The following is a 14,969-nucleotide window of genomic DNA, read 5'->3' as shown; positions in this document are numbered from 1 at the left end:
ATCCCATATTCTCATTTATATTTTCTTTTTGCGAAGCCGCCTCATTTACATTCCTAAACGTGTTCGTGGTCTCAAAAATATTGTAGGGCATTATATTATTTTAAATGCTAAATTTCGAAGAAATTCCGAAAGTATCTTTGTCTCATAATAATTTTCATCTAAATGAGACATCAAACTGGACTAGATTATCTCTTTCAAAAAATAAAAATAAAAATTGGACTAGATATTTAGGATTGTATAATAGTACTATTCTTTGTGGCATAAGATAAGAATATGAGTCGGTTTATATATTGTTTTCTTAATACATAGCTGACAATATTACATCTCATTTGTTCTGATGAAATACTTTTATGTAAAGAATGTTCTATCAGATAATAATCAAGGCTCAGAGTCGTTGTGTGATGATTTTTGGGAGGCTTTCGCTCATGCTAGTCAACACGTGGTGGTGGACTTTCTTCGTATGAACTGTGAGGCAAACCGTGCAAGGCCGATTATCCTGATTGGCTTTTTGATATTGTTATTTCTGATTCTTAGTAATAAAAGTCCTTCCCTTTCGCCTCAAAAAAAGGTTTTAGTTCCATCTTCCCAATTTCTCCTGCTAAAATAAAAATATAAATATTACATCTCATTTTATTTCATTAAGAAAAACCGCTTATACATATAAATCCAGATATACAATATACAATCAAATCCTAACACAAATAAGTCGAGGTGTATTCTGTTTGGAATAATAATTGGGCTGAAATGGAAAATACTATTGGGCTTTTAGCCATTATACTATGGGCTTTTTATGCCATTACGCTATGCTCAACAATCTCGGAAAAGGCCGCCTTATTAAAAGAAACTGTATATTACCGTAGGAAAGTAAAAGGAGAAAGAGCCTCCTCTCTCCCTCTCCTCATCCAATTTCGCAGCTCTCAGTCCACGCTCCGTCCACTGTCACGGTCACCCTCCCTCTGCGGTTCGCAGAATACGCATTTTTTCTATTTTTCCTCATTTCGAAGAACAGCACGCAGCAATAGTGCGTCAATGGCGTCGATAAATTTCAACCCGTTTGGTGACAACTGGTTCAAATTCTCGCGGAAGCTCCCAATCCCACCAATCAACCTCGTGTCCTCGCTCTTCAAACCCCATGGAAGAGCCCCCAACTTCGCCGCCATTTCGAACCCTTTTTCGAAGAAACCGCAGCCCGAGCCCGATGAGAAGCCTGGCAAGTACACGCAAATGTTGGAGCAGTTCTACTGGGAGTGCGAGAATTTACCGGATTATCGACACAGGCCAGAGGTTGAGAAGATTTTACAGGAAGACCCGATTGTTGAGAAGAAGGAGAACCCAACCCAGGAAGAGATTGAGGAGAATGAGCGGTGGTGGGCTGAGTTCCGAAGCAGCCCGGTTATGCAGTTCTTGACCCGGGCTGAAGAGATTGCTGATAAACTGAATGAGATGGAGCTGCAGGAGAATTCCGTTCCCTACAAGAATGAAGATAAGAAATATTGGCAGGTAACTTTTTTATTAGGGCTTGGTTTTTCAATGGTGTTGTGTTGTAGGCTTGTAGCCCGTTTTCCACATATACGTGTGTGTGTGAATGGAAGATAGAAATGGCATTTGAGTCCATGAGATGTAGCATAAATTGTGCATTATTGCATTGATAGTTTGTTATTGGTTGTATGGATTTTTGATGAAGTTGCCTTTAGCTAAGAATTGATGCTTTTTGAATGTGGGTTGCTTTTAATGGTGTTCTAGTTGCTATACTTGGTGTAATATCTAGGCCCCTTTTGCACACATATGTTTGGTTATGTGTGTGACTGTATTCAAATGTTTGATAGAAGGTGAAGCATAGATTATACATTTTTTAATGATAGTGTGTTATTGGTTCTATATGTATTGATTTGTGTTTCAAATTTGTGGTAATGTATTTTGTCTTACTGTGTTTATTGATAGAGTCATGGTTTTTGATGAAGTTGGACTGGGATTTTAATTGTAAAGTGTTGAGCTAAGTTATGGTGTATCCTGTTGAAGGTTTATACCGTGTTTAGTAATTTTTGATTTATTGTGATTGTAAAGGCAGTGCCCAATGTGATTGGGCTGGATGGGAGGCCAATGCCAAGGAAAGCTATAAAAACAAGGAGGGAGTCGGATGATAAGTTCTGGGATTTTGCTAGGCAGTTCTTCTTTGGGCTTTGGGGGTTCAGGCAGCGGCCATACCCACCGGGTAGGCCGATTGATGTAGCTCAGGCTATAGGCTATAAAGCACTCGAGAGGCGTTACTATGACTGTAAGTAAAAAATTATCTATGTCGCACTCAGTTTAGCCTTTTTCATTTAACAATTGTTATTTTCTTGTTTATGGGAATTCGTCAACGTTGTGTATGTCATTTTTTAAAAGAGACAGTCTCCTCTTTGTATGTGCTCGTTTGAGAATTGTTGGATGTTAGATCATGCCTAGAGCCAGTTGTTGGTGTATCATATAAATTTGTAAAACCAAATTTGACAAAATAGGGTGGCAATTCTAGTAAGTCTAAGTTGGCATCATCCTTCATCAAGCTAATCTACTGAGCATGATTCGTATTTTTTCTTATGTGGGATGTGATTTTTATAATTTGTTTGTTTTCTTCTAACAATTGAATGTTTGAACTTGCAAATTCTTATTTCTGAAAGACTTGTTTTGTGACTATATGTTCCATGCTCTCATTTTTTGTGTTCTTTTCTTTCATTTGAGAGGGTTGTTTAATAGATTTCTATCACACTACAACTGACATCTCTATGTTTCAGTGAATTGAGGGGTTTATATTGTTCTTTTCTTAGTTATCATGAAAACTGGTGGGTGGTTCTATAAGGATCGATTGGGTCGTACAAGAGGACCAATGGAACTAATACAGCTGAAAACTGCTTGGGGTGCGGGGATAATTGACAAGCATACTTTTATCTGGGGTGATGATATGGATGAATGGGCACCTATTAGCATGATCTATGGTATGGAGCGTGCAATTGCTACTTGGGAAGGTTTGTGATTTCTACTTGCAAAATTTTATCTAGCTTTTACTTGTTGGGTTTATTGTAGATTTCCTGAAATCTGGTTAAGCAGTGGGAATCATAATGTTGTATATATCACTATCATTTAGCTTTAGTGCACAGTAATATTCAACTTCTTCAAATCAAAATATAAAGTTAGTTCTTGCACCAAGACATTGAAGATAGAACAGTGGTTTAATAGTTAGATATAAGTTAAAACGTATGTTTCTCAAGCTTTTACCTAAGTTACCAATTGAAAGAATCATTGCAGTACAAAGTTCTTGATCATTTATCATTATCGGGGCCTCTGCTGTCAGCTTCAACGTGAATAAAAATGTCATGAATGTTTGTCTATAGAAAAACACAATAATCAAGTAATAGGCTCAAAGAAGTTCTCTATTAAGCTGTAGTTGATACTAGGCCATGCACTATTTTATAAGTAAATAGGTAATAATTTGGAGTGCAAACTTACTCTTTAATCGACTATGTGTGGCTTGATTTCCAGTTAGACTTGGTGCTGCTGCTACAGCTGCTATTCATAAGCTACAGAAAGGAATTCCGCCTTGGGTTCCTCTCAAGGGGCACGAAAAGAAAACTTATAAGCAACTTCAAGAAGAAGCATACGAGAGTAAAAGACGTGATTTGGCTGTTCTAGAGGCTAATAATGGTGTTTGGCCTGGTGTCAGAATTCCGAGCCATGCTCTGTTCCTTTGGGCAAGTGGCTCTGAGATGACAACTCTTCTTGAAGAAGACCACATGCCTAATAAATTCATTCCAAAAGATCTTAGGTACTCTCTCTCCACCTTCTTTAATGCATTTTATTTTTGGATCTTATTTCTTGCAGTAGCATTAGCTTGTTGATATATCTTTTCTGGGCAGACAACAATTGGCAAAAGTTATCCCCGGGTTGAGGCCGTGGGAGGTTCTCAGCATCGAACAGGCCATGGATCATATTACGTTTGGTGGTAAGTGGCACCGTGAGCCTCTTGGATCGTACACAACAGGCCCTCCTTACATTGCTGAATGGAACAAAGACGTCATGGTAAGTTTTCCCCGTCTATCTAGCATCCTGTTTACCTTCCACGACCGTCTCACTTGAACCTTAAACTCGTGCAGAGACTTTTTGAGATTTTCCACAACCTGAGTGTTCAAACGTACCACAAACTGGAGAAGACAATCCCAGGTTTCGACCAGATCATGGAAAAAGTCCAAGCTGATGCTGCTCAGAAAGCTGAAAGAAGGAAAGCGAAGAGGGCTGCAGAAAAGAAAGCAAAGGAGGAGCGGAGAAGATACTGATAACAAAGCTATATACTGCCATTGATTTCTTGCTCTCAGTTGAGTTCTCACCTCATCTTTGATTGTCTATGCTTAAATTTCTTCCTCTGTAACAAACGACGAGTTGAGATATTTTAGGTCTACTACACTGATCATAGAGTAGTTCAGAAGAGTTTTTGGCTTGTGGAATGCTTCAAATTGGTGATGATAGAATGTGTAACTTGGGCACAAGTTTTGAACTTGTAAAGATGACACTGACCTATCCTGAATTGGGTGAATATATATTTACGCTATTCAGCATTTTCATTTATCGATGAGGTGATATTGCAATCTCGTATTTTATTTCATCTTTGTATATGTTATGGCATGAAATAATAGCCATACATCTAATCTAATGTTCATCAATGAAATGTGATTCTTGATTGTAATAGGTAGAAGCCTATATATATCATGTGCAGTTTTATAAGTTGTGTAGAAATTGAGTGTATTCAAAAAGATCTAGATTCAAACACCAATCTACTTAAATCCACTCTCGACGTACCAAAAAAAAAAAGACATTTTCATCAACATATTACTTGTAACAACCCGCTCTTTTATATTTATTTAAGTCCAGTATTGCGTGTTTATTAAATCTTTTTTTTTAGTAAATGAAACGCTTTATGAATTCCAACTATGATTCTGAATTACGTAATTTGGAAACAGAGTCGCTACACTAGCAGTATGCATTTATTTATCTTCGCGTGTTTAAAATCGCGACGTTAATCTTTGAATCAATGAATAATTATTATTCAAGGTTATAACCAACTTAGCAAAGTTGTGTTATCTATTAATCAAGATGGAGGTTATTTATAATTATTCTTATTGTTCCTTAAGTCGTGAATTATTTCCGACTTTGTAGCTAATTAAATCTACGGATTTAATTTAATGATGATCGAATTAAATCTATGGATTTAATTTAGCAATCTACAGTTTTAATTTAGATTTTTACAAGACAATATAGATATCAGATACAAGAATTATTCGATTAATCTGTATCTGAATACAAGTGCTCGACATTAGAAAAACTCGATACCAAAGTTCTAATACAGAACAACCAACACTGAAGGATTTTAGTTAAATCACTTCACAACTTTTAATCCCTTACCATTACAAACCTTACAACCCTACATGTATACTACAACTCTATTCTACCACCTGCAACAAAAGAAATAATATAAGGAGAGAAGGGAGAATAAGATCGGCTGCGTCCCCTCCCCTTTTTTCTGCAGCAACTGTAGCGGCAGTAAACACTTCACCCCTGCCACAACACCCAAGTTTAAGAAAATGGGAAAAAGGAAAAGGGTGTGGAGACATGTGCTGCAGCAGCTGCACACTCCCCTATTTTCCCCTTCTCTTGAGCCTGCTGCACTTCTCACACTCCAACAATACAACCTTCTAGTTTAAACTCCACACTTCACTCCTCAAACCACCACTCTCTCCATTCAACACTTAGCAGCAACGGCAGGAATCTGCACTCCTTCTCTGCCAAGCATTCTCAAGGTAAGCTTGACTTCAATGCTCTACCTTCTTCCATGATTCCACCTGCATTAATGCAAGGACCAATTACATTATTTTCAGAACACCTGCTGCCTTGTATCTCAACTGCAACCTTCAACCATAGCAAACATTCAAGGTATTTTTTTCAGTTCACTATTCTCATATATGCATTTCACTTCCCTCATTTCATATAAAGGAAATTCGAAACATAGGATGAGTTTATTACAGAAAGATATAGCAACCCACATATGCATACTTGATCGATAGCCTCAACAATTCAAGAATTCATACATTGTTATACTCTATACCTTAGAACATCGAATCATGAGAACCCCCACGTTTAACAACTAGAAACTGAAGTAGAAGAAGAATGAAAGTAGATAACTTAGCTTGTTAGAATAGTAAAGGTTGACCGCCCTGTTCAGTCGAGTCCAAGGAAGCAGCCGACTGCTCTGCTCGACTCGGCTTCGAGTTAGCGGCGGCGAACGAGCGAAATCAATCGACGATACACATAGGCAGCAGAGCCGCTGCTCGTCGGATCTAAACAGCAGCGGCGACCTTCGGCTCCGCCGAAGGAAGCCTCGGACTCGAGTCGAGGAAGGAGAAGGCAGAGGCCGTGGCGACAAGCGATCGAGACCCCGGCTCTTCGTCGACCTCCCTACTACAGCGGTAGCAACGGCGAGATTTCCAGAAGGGATAAGAGGAGGACTGTCGCCGATTTGGGAGGACGAACGGTGACGAACGACGACTGTAAGTCGCCGGAATTACAGAACCACGGCGGCGGCAACAACGTTCTGCAGAAAGAGAGGAGCTAGAGCTCGATTTGCAGAAGGAGATGAACTAGGGCTCGAACTCCACCGACGCTTCGAATCGAGAGAGGAGAGACCGACTCTCGTCGGGTTACAGCAGCAGCGATGTCGCGGAGGGAAGCGGCAGCCGCTCACCGGCCTCGCCGGCGACGGCTGGAACGGCCAGAATACAGCGGCGGCGGCAGCTACACAGGGAGCAGCAGAATCGTTGAGAGAGAGAGAGAGCAGCAGATCGATCGAGAGAAAAGGAAGGAAGAAGAGCGTACGCTGGGCACGACGGCAGTCAGCGCCGGATTCCGGAGCCACGGTGGCGAACTCCTCGACGCCGGCTGGATCGAGTGAGAAGGAAGAGAGAACACAGAATTTAGGATATTGAGGGAAAGAGCGGCGTGTTTGAGAAATGAGAGAGAGAGGAACCGAGTATTGAGGAAGGAGTGATTTTGGGCCTGGATCAGTTTATTTGTTGGGCCGGGTACTAATTCATTGGGCCATCTTTTCTTTTTCTATGTGGGCCGAATTTCTTTAATTTTCTTGGGCCTGTTTGAGTTTTGTTGGGTCAATTATTTTGGACTTCTATAATTTTTTAAAATGGGCTTCGAATTTATAATTTTTGGGCTCCTACTAATTAGTTGATTAAATCCTATGAGATTTCTTTAGTTAAGTCCAATAAGACTTATTATTTTAGGCTCTCATTATTAATCCTAATTATTTTTAATTAGTGATTAATTTTAATACTTACTACTTATTAGTTGGTAAGTGAGTTAGACTAATTCAAGATGAGTGGATTATTAAGAATAACTATCCGATTTCATAGGACGAGCTTTAATCCAATAGTTGGACCAATAATTAGAAGAATATGAGCCATGCATAATTACATTACGCATCCTCATTCATTTGAGAATTTCCTTGTATTAAAATCTTGCTTTATTTTCTCGTATTAAAGGTCAGGCACCAGAGTTTAAGGCTTAGTCGTGAGTCTCTACTACCAGGTGGGCTTTCTTACGTATAAACTAAAACTATATAGTAGAATTGTTAAAGACTTTATGCTTATGAATTTGAATGATATTGTCAATGCCTAAATACTTTATGTTTTGTTATTAATTGCCTATCTGATGTTAATCGAATTCGGATTCTGGATGGGACCGCAAATCCTTTCGGAATTAGTGTACACCTTGTGATCGTGAGTCATCTAGCGGGTTGGCCGATCATAGTGTCCGTAGAGGGAGGCCTCCCTCTCGGCACGAGTTACTGATATGGTGATTAATGATATTAAAATGCCTGCGCGGGTTATTGATGAAAGAAATGATATTATGTTTGGTAAATACGAGTCTTTAAAGGAAAACCCTCGTATCTTACTACTGTTAAAGGCTTGACAATAAAATATTATGCATGTATGTAAATTTCGGCAAGTGTCCAGTAAGTACTCTCGTACTTAGCCCTGTATGTATTTATAAATGTGCAGGTTGAGCTGTGATCGAGGATGTAGTGTGCAAGCGGAGCTTTTGTCGATCTAGGATGATTACCTCAGAGTAGAGTATATGTCTTCATACATATACTCAAAATTGTTATTCCGCTGCGAACACTGATTATGTTAAGATGTTATGTCATTTGTCAAACAATATGTATTATTTAATAATGTACTAAAACCATTGAGTACCCCGTTTTGGGATAATATTATGTACGGTCCCCTTGTGGCCTTCGTTGATATCTAGATATTTCGATTGATTTCCTTATACAAGTCGAGTCATCAAGAAACCGAATATGCCCCTTTCTAACTCCCGCTCCTAAATCCCCTCCCTTAGTCGCGGTTTCCCCGAATTTGCTATCCTTAGCAAGTGCGGTCGTGACATTACTGCTGAGAGTAAAGCTCTTCAACTATTTTTCTTGTGGAAAAAGAGGCAGAGTATATAGTGCAGTAGATTCATGATTGGTGATTGTAGATGCTGTTGATTTTACTAGGAAATGAATTTGCATGGTGATTTTATTTGCAAGATCGATTTGATTTCTCAAAGGATCATGTGTTATTATTCATCAAATTTACAATCATTCTTTCCAGTTTCCAGTGGGACATTATTCCATTGAGCTTCCGGTGGCAAGTTCGATTTTTCGAAGCCCGAAAAGTGGGACCCTGGTACATTTGAAAACAAATCGGACTTGATAGTTATTGATTTATCAATAGTTATATAATCAAGAATCGAGTATATACTACATTGAATTAATTTACTAGGTATAAATTAGACCTATTTAAATTAACAATAGTATAAATTAGATTAAATAACGCAAATATATATATATATATATATATATATATATATATATATATATATATATATATATATGGTTCAATTGAGAAGCTCAAATGTGTTGAGAAGTTGAGAAGCAATCTAATAGATGAACATGTTAGTACATTTTGATGAACATAACAATTAGACCCTAGATCAATAAATTCTTTGAACATATCAAATATAACTGACGAACATACGAATCTATTTAATTTGTTAAAAAATACGTCACCGCCAAGGATCGAACCCCAGATCAAACTCATGTTCATAAAAACTAATTGACATGTTCATCTATTAGATTGCTTCTCAACTTCTCAATACATTTATATATATAGGGAGCGGTTATTCAATAAACCATTCTTATTTTAAGAATTGCGAACCAGCAAAAATGCATGAATTTTATGCATAACATGCATTAATAAACTGTATAAAGGTACGAATTGCGAAAAATATTTTTTTGCTACCTTTGAGATTTGAACTCAGGACCATGAATTTATCCAACAAGGTGATGAATCAACCGTAGATCTTGATGATCTAAGGGTTGAAAATGGTTTCTAATTTATATTTTAAGAAGCGTTCTTATTTTAACTCTCCCCTATATATCATAATAAATTAATCAAGTTAGTACAAATTAGACTATACCAAAATCAACAATCAAGTTCATAAGCTAGATTAAAATAGATCAAATAACAAACAAATATACAACTCACACGATGTTAGATTTAAACCAATAGTCTCTTACAAGAGAGATTTTGGTGCCTCATTTTTTTTTTTTTTTTTTTTTTTTTTTTTTTTTTTTCATTTGGAGAACTTGAACCAACTATTCCTTGAAAGAAAGAGAGACTTTGGTGCTCAATTTTATAATTTTTGTCTAGTTTTGATGGTGGGATATAAAGTGGGATACCATATACTCCACCCGTTTACGAAAAAACTTTCTACAGGGGAGTGACACGAATTTTAAGAAAAATGTTATTAAATGTATTGACAATGGAGAAAACGTTGAGACTGTATTGGAAATTGTGAAAATGTGTTTTAATTAGTATTGAAAGTGGTGAAAAGTAGAAGTACAAGCATCCGCAGCGCGGAGCACTTCATGACAACTCGAGCTGGCACGATCCGATGGGCGCGGCGCTGGGGTTATACAAATCATTTTGTCTAGATAAAATAAATAATAGAATTTATTTATCTAGATTATGTGTAAAGTTAATATACTAGTATTAATTATATTTATCAAGATTAATGAATCCTTATATAAAACCTAATAGTGAATTAATTAATATAAATAATGAATAATTTATATGATAAATCATTGAAATATTCAATTTAAATATTACAACTAAACGAAAATTATTACAAATAAAGAAGATTTAAAAGATTTTGAATGATAGAAATTGAGAATGTGACGAAAAATATAATTATTATACTATTATATATTACACTTTCCATCCATGAAAAAAAAAAGGGTAAATATCATATTAAACCTTGAACTATTCTCGTTTTATCAAAAATACCCCGGAAGTTTTGAAATGCTCTCTAAAGTCTAAACCCTCAAAGTATAAGGGTTTTATCAAATATATCCTGCATCTATTTTCCGATCATCAGAAATGTGACGTGGCTCGTTGGATGACACAGTGTAATTTAAATTCTATTTTTTTAATCCATGTCATTTTATATTCTATTTTTAATCCATATGTCATTATGCTCTCCGTCCCTCCCTGCGTTCTCTCCCTCTCTCTCTCTACCGTCTCTCTCAGTCCAAATCTCTCTCTCTGTTCTTACCTTCAAAATTCCACCGCAATCAAATACATCCAATCAAAGGACCAACTGAAAATCACAAAATCAGAAGCCACCGTTTCTCACAACTCATGCTCATCCCCCTTTTCCTCATCCAAACTACACTCCATTTCACCTCTTCCCCAAAACTCAATTCAAAATTCTCACTCTAAACCCTAACTGACATGGTGAAATCACCTGAAAAGCAGCAACAACCTTCATCCTCAGCCACCGCCGCTGCTTTGGAGGTTGTTAGAGAAGCTTCCTCTTCCTCCTTCTGCAAATACAAGGCCGTGCGCAAGCGTAAGTGGGGGAAATACGTCTCCGAGATCAGGCTCCCTAACTGCAGGGAGAGGATCTGGCTCGAATCCTACGACACGGCGGAGAAGGCGGCGCATGCCTTCGTCGCCGCCCTCTATTGCTGAGATCTAGGTTGCCGCGCCCGATTGACCATGGCGGAGAAGGTAACACGTGCCTTCGGCGAAGATCTGGGCAACGCCAAGTTCAATTTCCCTGAAAATCCGCCCAAGATCGAGATCCAGGTTGGCGCCGCCCGCTTTGCCCATGCGTCCACCGGCGCCGAGACCTCGGGTCAGGTCAACGATCTCGACTCCCAGTCGAACTCGCTCTCCTCGTCGAAGGCGCTGCAGTACACTGAGTCGCCGTGTCCGTCGGTCTCCGGAAGGTTGCAAACGACGACGGGGGTTCACTGCTGCTCGCCGAAAATCATGGCCACAATTTGGGGCCTAGGGTTTCAGGCGGCGCTGCTGCTTGATATAAAAGCGACGGCGACTGAAATTGTGGGCTCGCCTGCCGCTGCAGTCACCGAGAATTGAGGGCGAGGCGACAGCGGCGGCCAGCCGCTGCTATAAGCCGGACGTTTGAGAAGGCGGTGGCTGTGCGTGTGTAGGGTGAAAAAGGGAAGATGGAGATAGATAGAGGGTGAGAGGTGAGAGTCGTGGGTGGCCGGAGAGGCGGCAACCTTCACCGGGGAGTGAGGAGGCGCCGCCGCCAGTCTGTGTCGGCAAGTGTGTGTGTTTGTGGAAGAAGGATATTACTAAGAACAAAGAGAGAGAGACGGTAGAGAGTAGGAGAGAAAACGCAGAGAGAGACTGAGTGGATGACATGGATAAAAAAAAATGACATGGATTAAAAAAATATATAATTTAAATTACACTGTGTTATCCGGTGAGCCACGTCATATTTCTGGTGATCGAAAAATAGATGCGGGATATATTTGATAAAATCCTTATACTTTGAGGGTTTAGAGAGCATTTCAAAACTTTCAGAGTATTTTTGATAAAATGAAAATAGTTCAAGGTTTAATATGATATTTACCCAAAAAAAAAATCATAGTAACCCTGTTTTTTGATAAACATGCATTTTCACCTCTTGGTGTGTCATTTTTGATGTTTAGTTATGAGGATTTTGTTTGTTTGATGATTTATTTGAGCTTATATTGGTTTATGGTCAAGAACTTGTCACTTGCTCGTTGTTTGAACGAATTTTCAGAAATAATGAAGCAGAATTTGGAAGAATTGGCTGAAATACAAGTTGTAGTTCGTTTCGATAGGAGTTTGTGAGCGCAAACGGATCATAAATCGGAGTTCGGACGAAGGAGAACGAGCCAAAACAAAATTGCTGCGCAAAGTGTCAGAGCTCGCGCGGCCGCATGCCACGGCCGCGCGACGGAGCAGAATTTGCTGGTAGACCGCGCGGTCCAGGCGCGCGGCCGCGCGAGTCGCCGAGTTTTCGCCCAAAAGTCCGTTTTTCAGCCTTTTACGCGATTTTTGGGTATTTTTGAGTCCTACTTGACCTAGGGCATATAAATACTCCCCAAGAAATTATTTCTAAAGACCTTTTTATCATCTTTTATCATATTTTACTTTTCCTGAGAGCTGAGAGAGACGGAGAACGGAGCGAGAGCAAGAACTAAAGATTATCAATTCTACTACGGTTTTTCTTGTGGATGTTTATTTGTTTTATTGAGAATTGTATTCTAGTTCATATGTCTATGTGTGGCTAGAATCCCTTTTTCCCAGGGTTTAGGGAGTAGACATGATTTGAATTTCTGTCTGTTTGATTCAGTTAATTGGATTGTTATTCCTTTCTATGTTCTTGTTTTAATTGTTTGCTTTATTGATTGGCCACCAATTTAGCATAATCATAGGTTTTAACTTGAGATCGGGAGATGATAATTATTACCTGAACTAAGAACATAGAACACATTTATTTTAATTCTAAAGGGAATTGATAACTGTGAGGGCGTTAATCCTAGGAACTTTTAGGAGTTAAATGTTAGAAGTGCGATCCAGGGATGGTAGCCTTGCATGTAATCAACGGTTTGTATGCCATGAGAGTGGGTATGAACTAACTTTGCGATTGCCTTAGGAATCATCTTATTAATTGAATTGAACATGTTAGTGAGGAGAATCTGTTGAAACCTTTGCCTTGGGAAATCTTGTCTTATCTGTTTCTCTGTTTCACAGCTTGATTTATTTGTTTCCTGTTATTTATTTATTTAGTTTTAAAAACAAAACTCTCAATTTCATTTGTCCAGATAGAGTAGAATAATTTAGGATAGGAATTGATAATAATTAGTCTCTGTGGAATACGACCTTGCTTGCTACTGTACACAATTACACCCGTACACTTGCGCCGTGTTAAATAAAATAACGAACAAGTTTTTGGCGCCGTTGCCGGGGAACTGATTTTTATCAGTACTATCTGTTGATTGTTCGAGACTAATCTGGATTTTTATTTCTGTTTATTTAAATTCTGTTCTTTATTTTTTTTCCTGTAGTCCTGATTTTTGGTTCTGAAGTTTGCTAGGTAGTTCTATGGCTACCGCAGAAGCAGTCCGTGCTCTCAAGGAGCAACTGCAGCGTTTGATTGAGGCGCAGGAAAACCGCGATGCTCAAAAGCAGCCTCCCATCAACGAGGCGTTCACTCCGCAGTATCAGTATCATGAGCCTCCAAGAGTCAACGTGAATAATTTCGAGCTTAAGACTGGTTTGATCACCATGGTGCAGCAAAACCAGTATGGAGGCAAAGCTGTGGAGGACCCTAATGCGCATCTGGCGCAATTCCTGGAGCTGTGCAGCACTGTTAAGATGAATGGAGTCCCAGATGACATTATACGACTCCGCCTTTTCCATTCTCACTCAGGGATAAGGCAAAGTCGTGGTATCAAACTCTACAGCTGGGAGCCAATCCAGCATGGGGGGACCTGGCAGATATTTTCCAACGGAAGTTCCATCCTCCTGGGCTTACTTTGAAGTTGAAGATGGATATTCTTCAATTTCAGCAATTTGATGGAGAGACTTTGGCTGAAACATGGGAAAGATAACAGGAGAAGTTGAGGAAGTGCCCATCCCATGGCTTTGATGAGGGGACTCTGGTGGTCATGTTTTACAATGCATGTGGAGAGCGTGCGAGAATGCTTATGGATACAGCAGCTGGAGGTTCTCTGCTCAAGAAAGGGAGCTCGGAGGCAATGGAGATCATTGAAAGCATGGCCACTACCAGTTATCAATGGCCATCCGAGAGAGTTCAGTTGAAGAAAGTTGCTGCTGCGTCCGGCTCAGATCCCATGGCATTGATTTTGACTCAGCTGGCAGAGATGAACTCAAAAATCAATGCTATGACTGTTGGCAATTCTGAGCCAGCTGTAGAGATCCCGACAGGCGTAGAAGACGTCAACTACATTAATGGCAGAAACTACGAGAACTTTCAGCACGGGCAACGGAGCGGGTATAATAATGGACAACAGCTTTATCATGGAGGGCGTCCACACCCAAATTTGGCATATGGGAATCCCAACAATGCAATTCAACCGCCACCAGGCTTCTCTGTTACCAATGGAGTCATCAATGAGGAGAAGAAGCCTAATTTGAAAGAGCTGCTAATGAAATTTATCTCCAAGTCCGACGAGAGGATGGAAAGTCTAGAGTCCAATGCCGTTGCTGTGGGGACTCAAATGAAGATGTTCGAGACCCAATTGGGTCAAATAGCCACCGCCGTCAACAAACTCCAACAGTCGAGCAATCTCATAAACAATGCCAAGGTGAATGCAAAGGAGCAGTGCATGGCCATCAGATTGAAGAGTGAAGCTACCTCTGAAGGTAGCCATGGATCTCGTGAGATGGAGAGAGAAGAGCTATCGTGGAGAGTCCATGAGGAAGGTCGACGACTCCCACCTCATCTGCGTCCTCCAAGGTGGATGCCATTTTCCCAGCGTCATTTTAAGATGGTTGATCTGCCGAGCGGGACTACACAGGACA

General features: G+C 39.5%; 1 protein-coding gene and 1 pseudogene across 1 annotated transcript; both read left to right on the top strand.

Moving 5' to 3' along the window:
• The first annotated feature begins 808 nt into the window (after positions 1–808).
• LOC131016464 (protein TIC 56, chloroplastic) lies at positions 809–4,596 on the top strand. The gene is made up of 6 exons (XM_057945158.1): positions 809–1,500; positions 2,065–2,275; positions 2,805–3,002; positions 3,517–3,799; positions 3,891–4,053; positions 4,128–4,596. The coding sequence occupies exons 1-6, from the start codon at positions 1,030–1,032 to the stop codon at positions 4,305–4,307; spliced, it is 1,506 nt and encodes a 501-aa protein (XP_057801141.1). The 5' UTR covers positions 809–1,029; the 3' UTR covers positions 4,308–4,596.
• A 6,180-nt stretch (positions 4,597–10,776) lies between these two features.
• On the top strand, positions 10,777–11,723 carry LOC131016463 (ethylene-responsive transcription factor ERF014-like; annotated as a pseudogene).
• Positions 11,724–14,969: the final 3,246 nt, after the last annotated feature.

This window comes from Salvia miltiorrhiza, chromosome 3 (assembly GCF_028751815.1).
Source record: "Salvia miltiorrhiza cultivar Shanhuang (shh) chromosome 3, IMPLAD_Smil_shh, whole genome shotgun sequence".
NCBI classification, from domain to species: Eukaryota; Viridiplantae; Streptophyta; class Magnoliopsida; order Lamiales; family Lamiaceae; genus Salvia; species Salvia miltiorrhiza.
The sequence above is the reverse complement of the archived record's forward strand: the minus strand, read 5'-3'. Positions and strand labels throughout refer to the sequence as shown.

Coding starts and splice junctions, on each gene's coding strand:
- LOC131016464 (XM_057945158.1), top strand. CDS start 1,030: ATGGCGTCGATAAATTTCAACCCGTTTGGTGACAACTGGTTCAAATTC. Junction 3,003..3,516: donor TGCAATTGCTACTTGGGAAG/GTTTGTGATTTC, acceptor CTTGATTTCCAG/TTAGACTTGGTGCTGCTGCT. Junction 4,054..4,127: donor AATGGAACAAAGACGTCATG/GTAAGTTTTCCC, acceptor AAACTCGTGCAG/AGACTTTTTGAGATTTTCCA.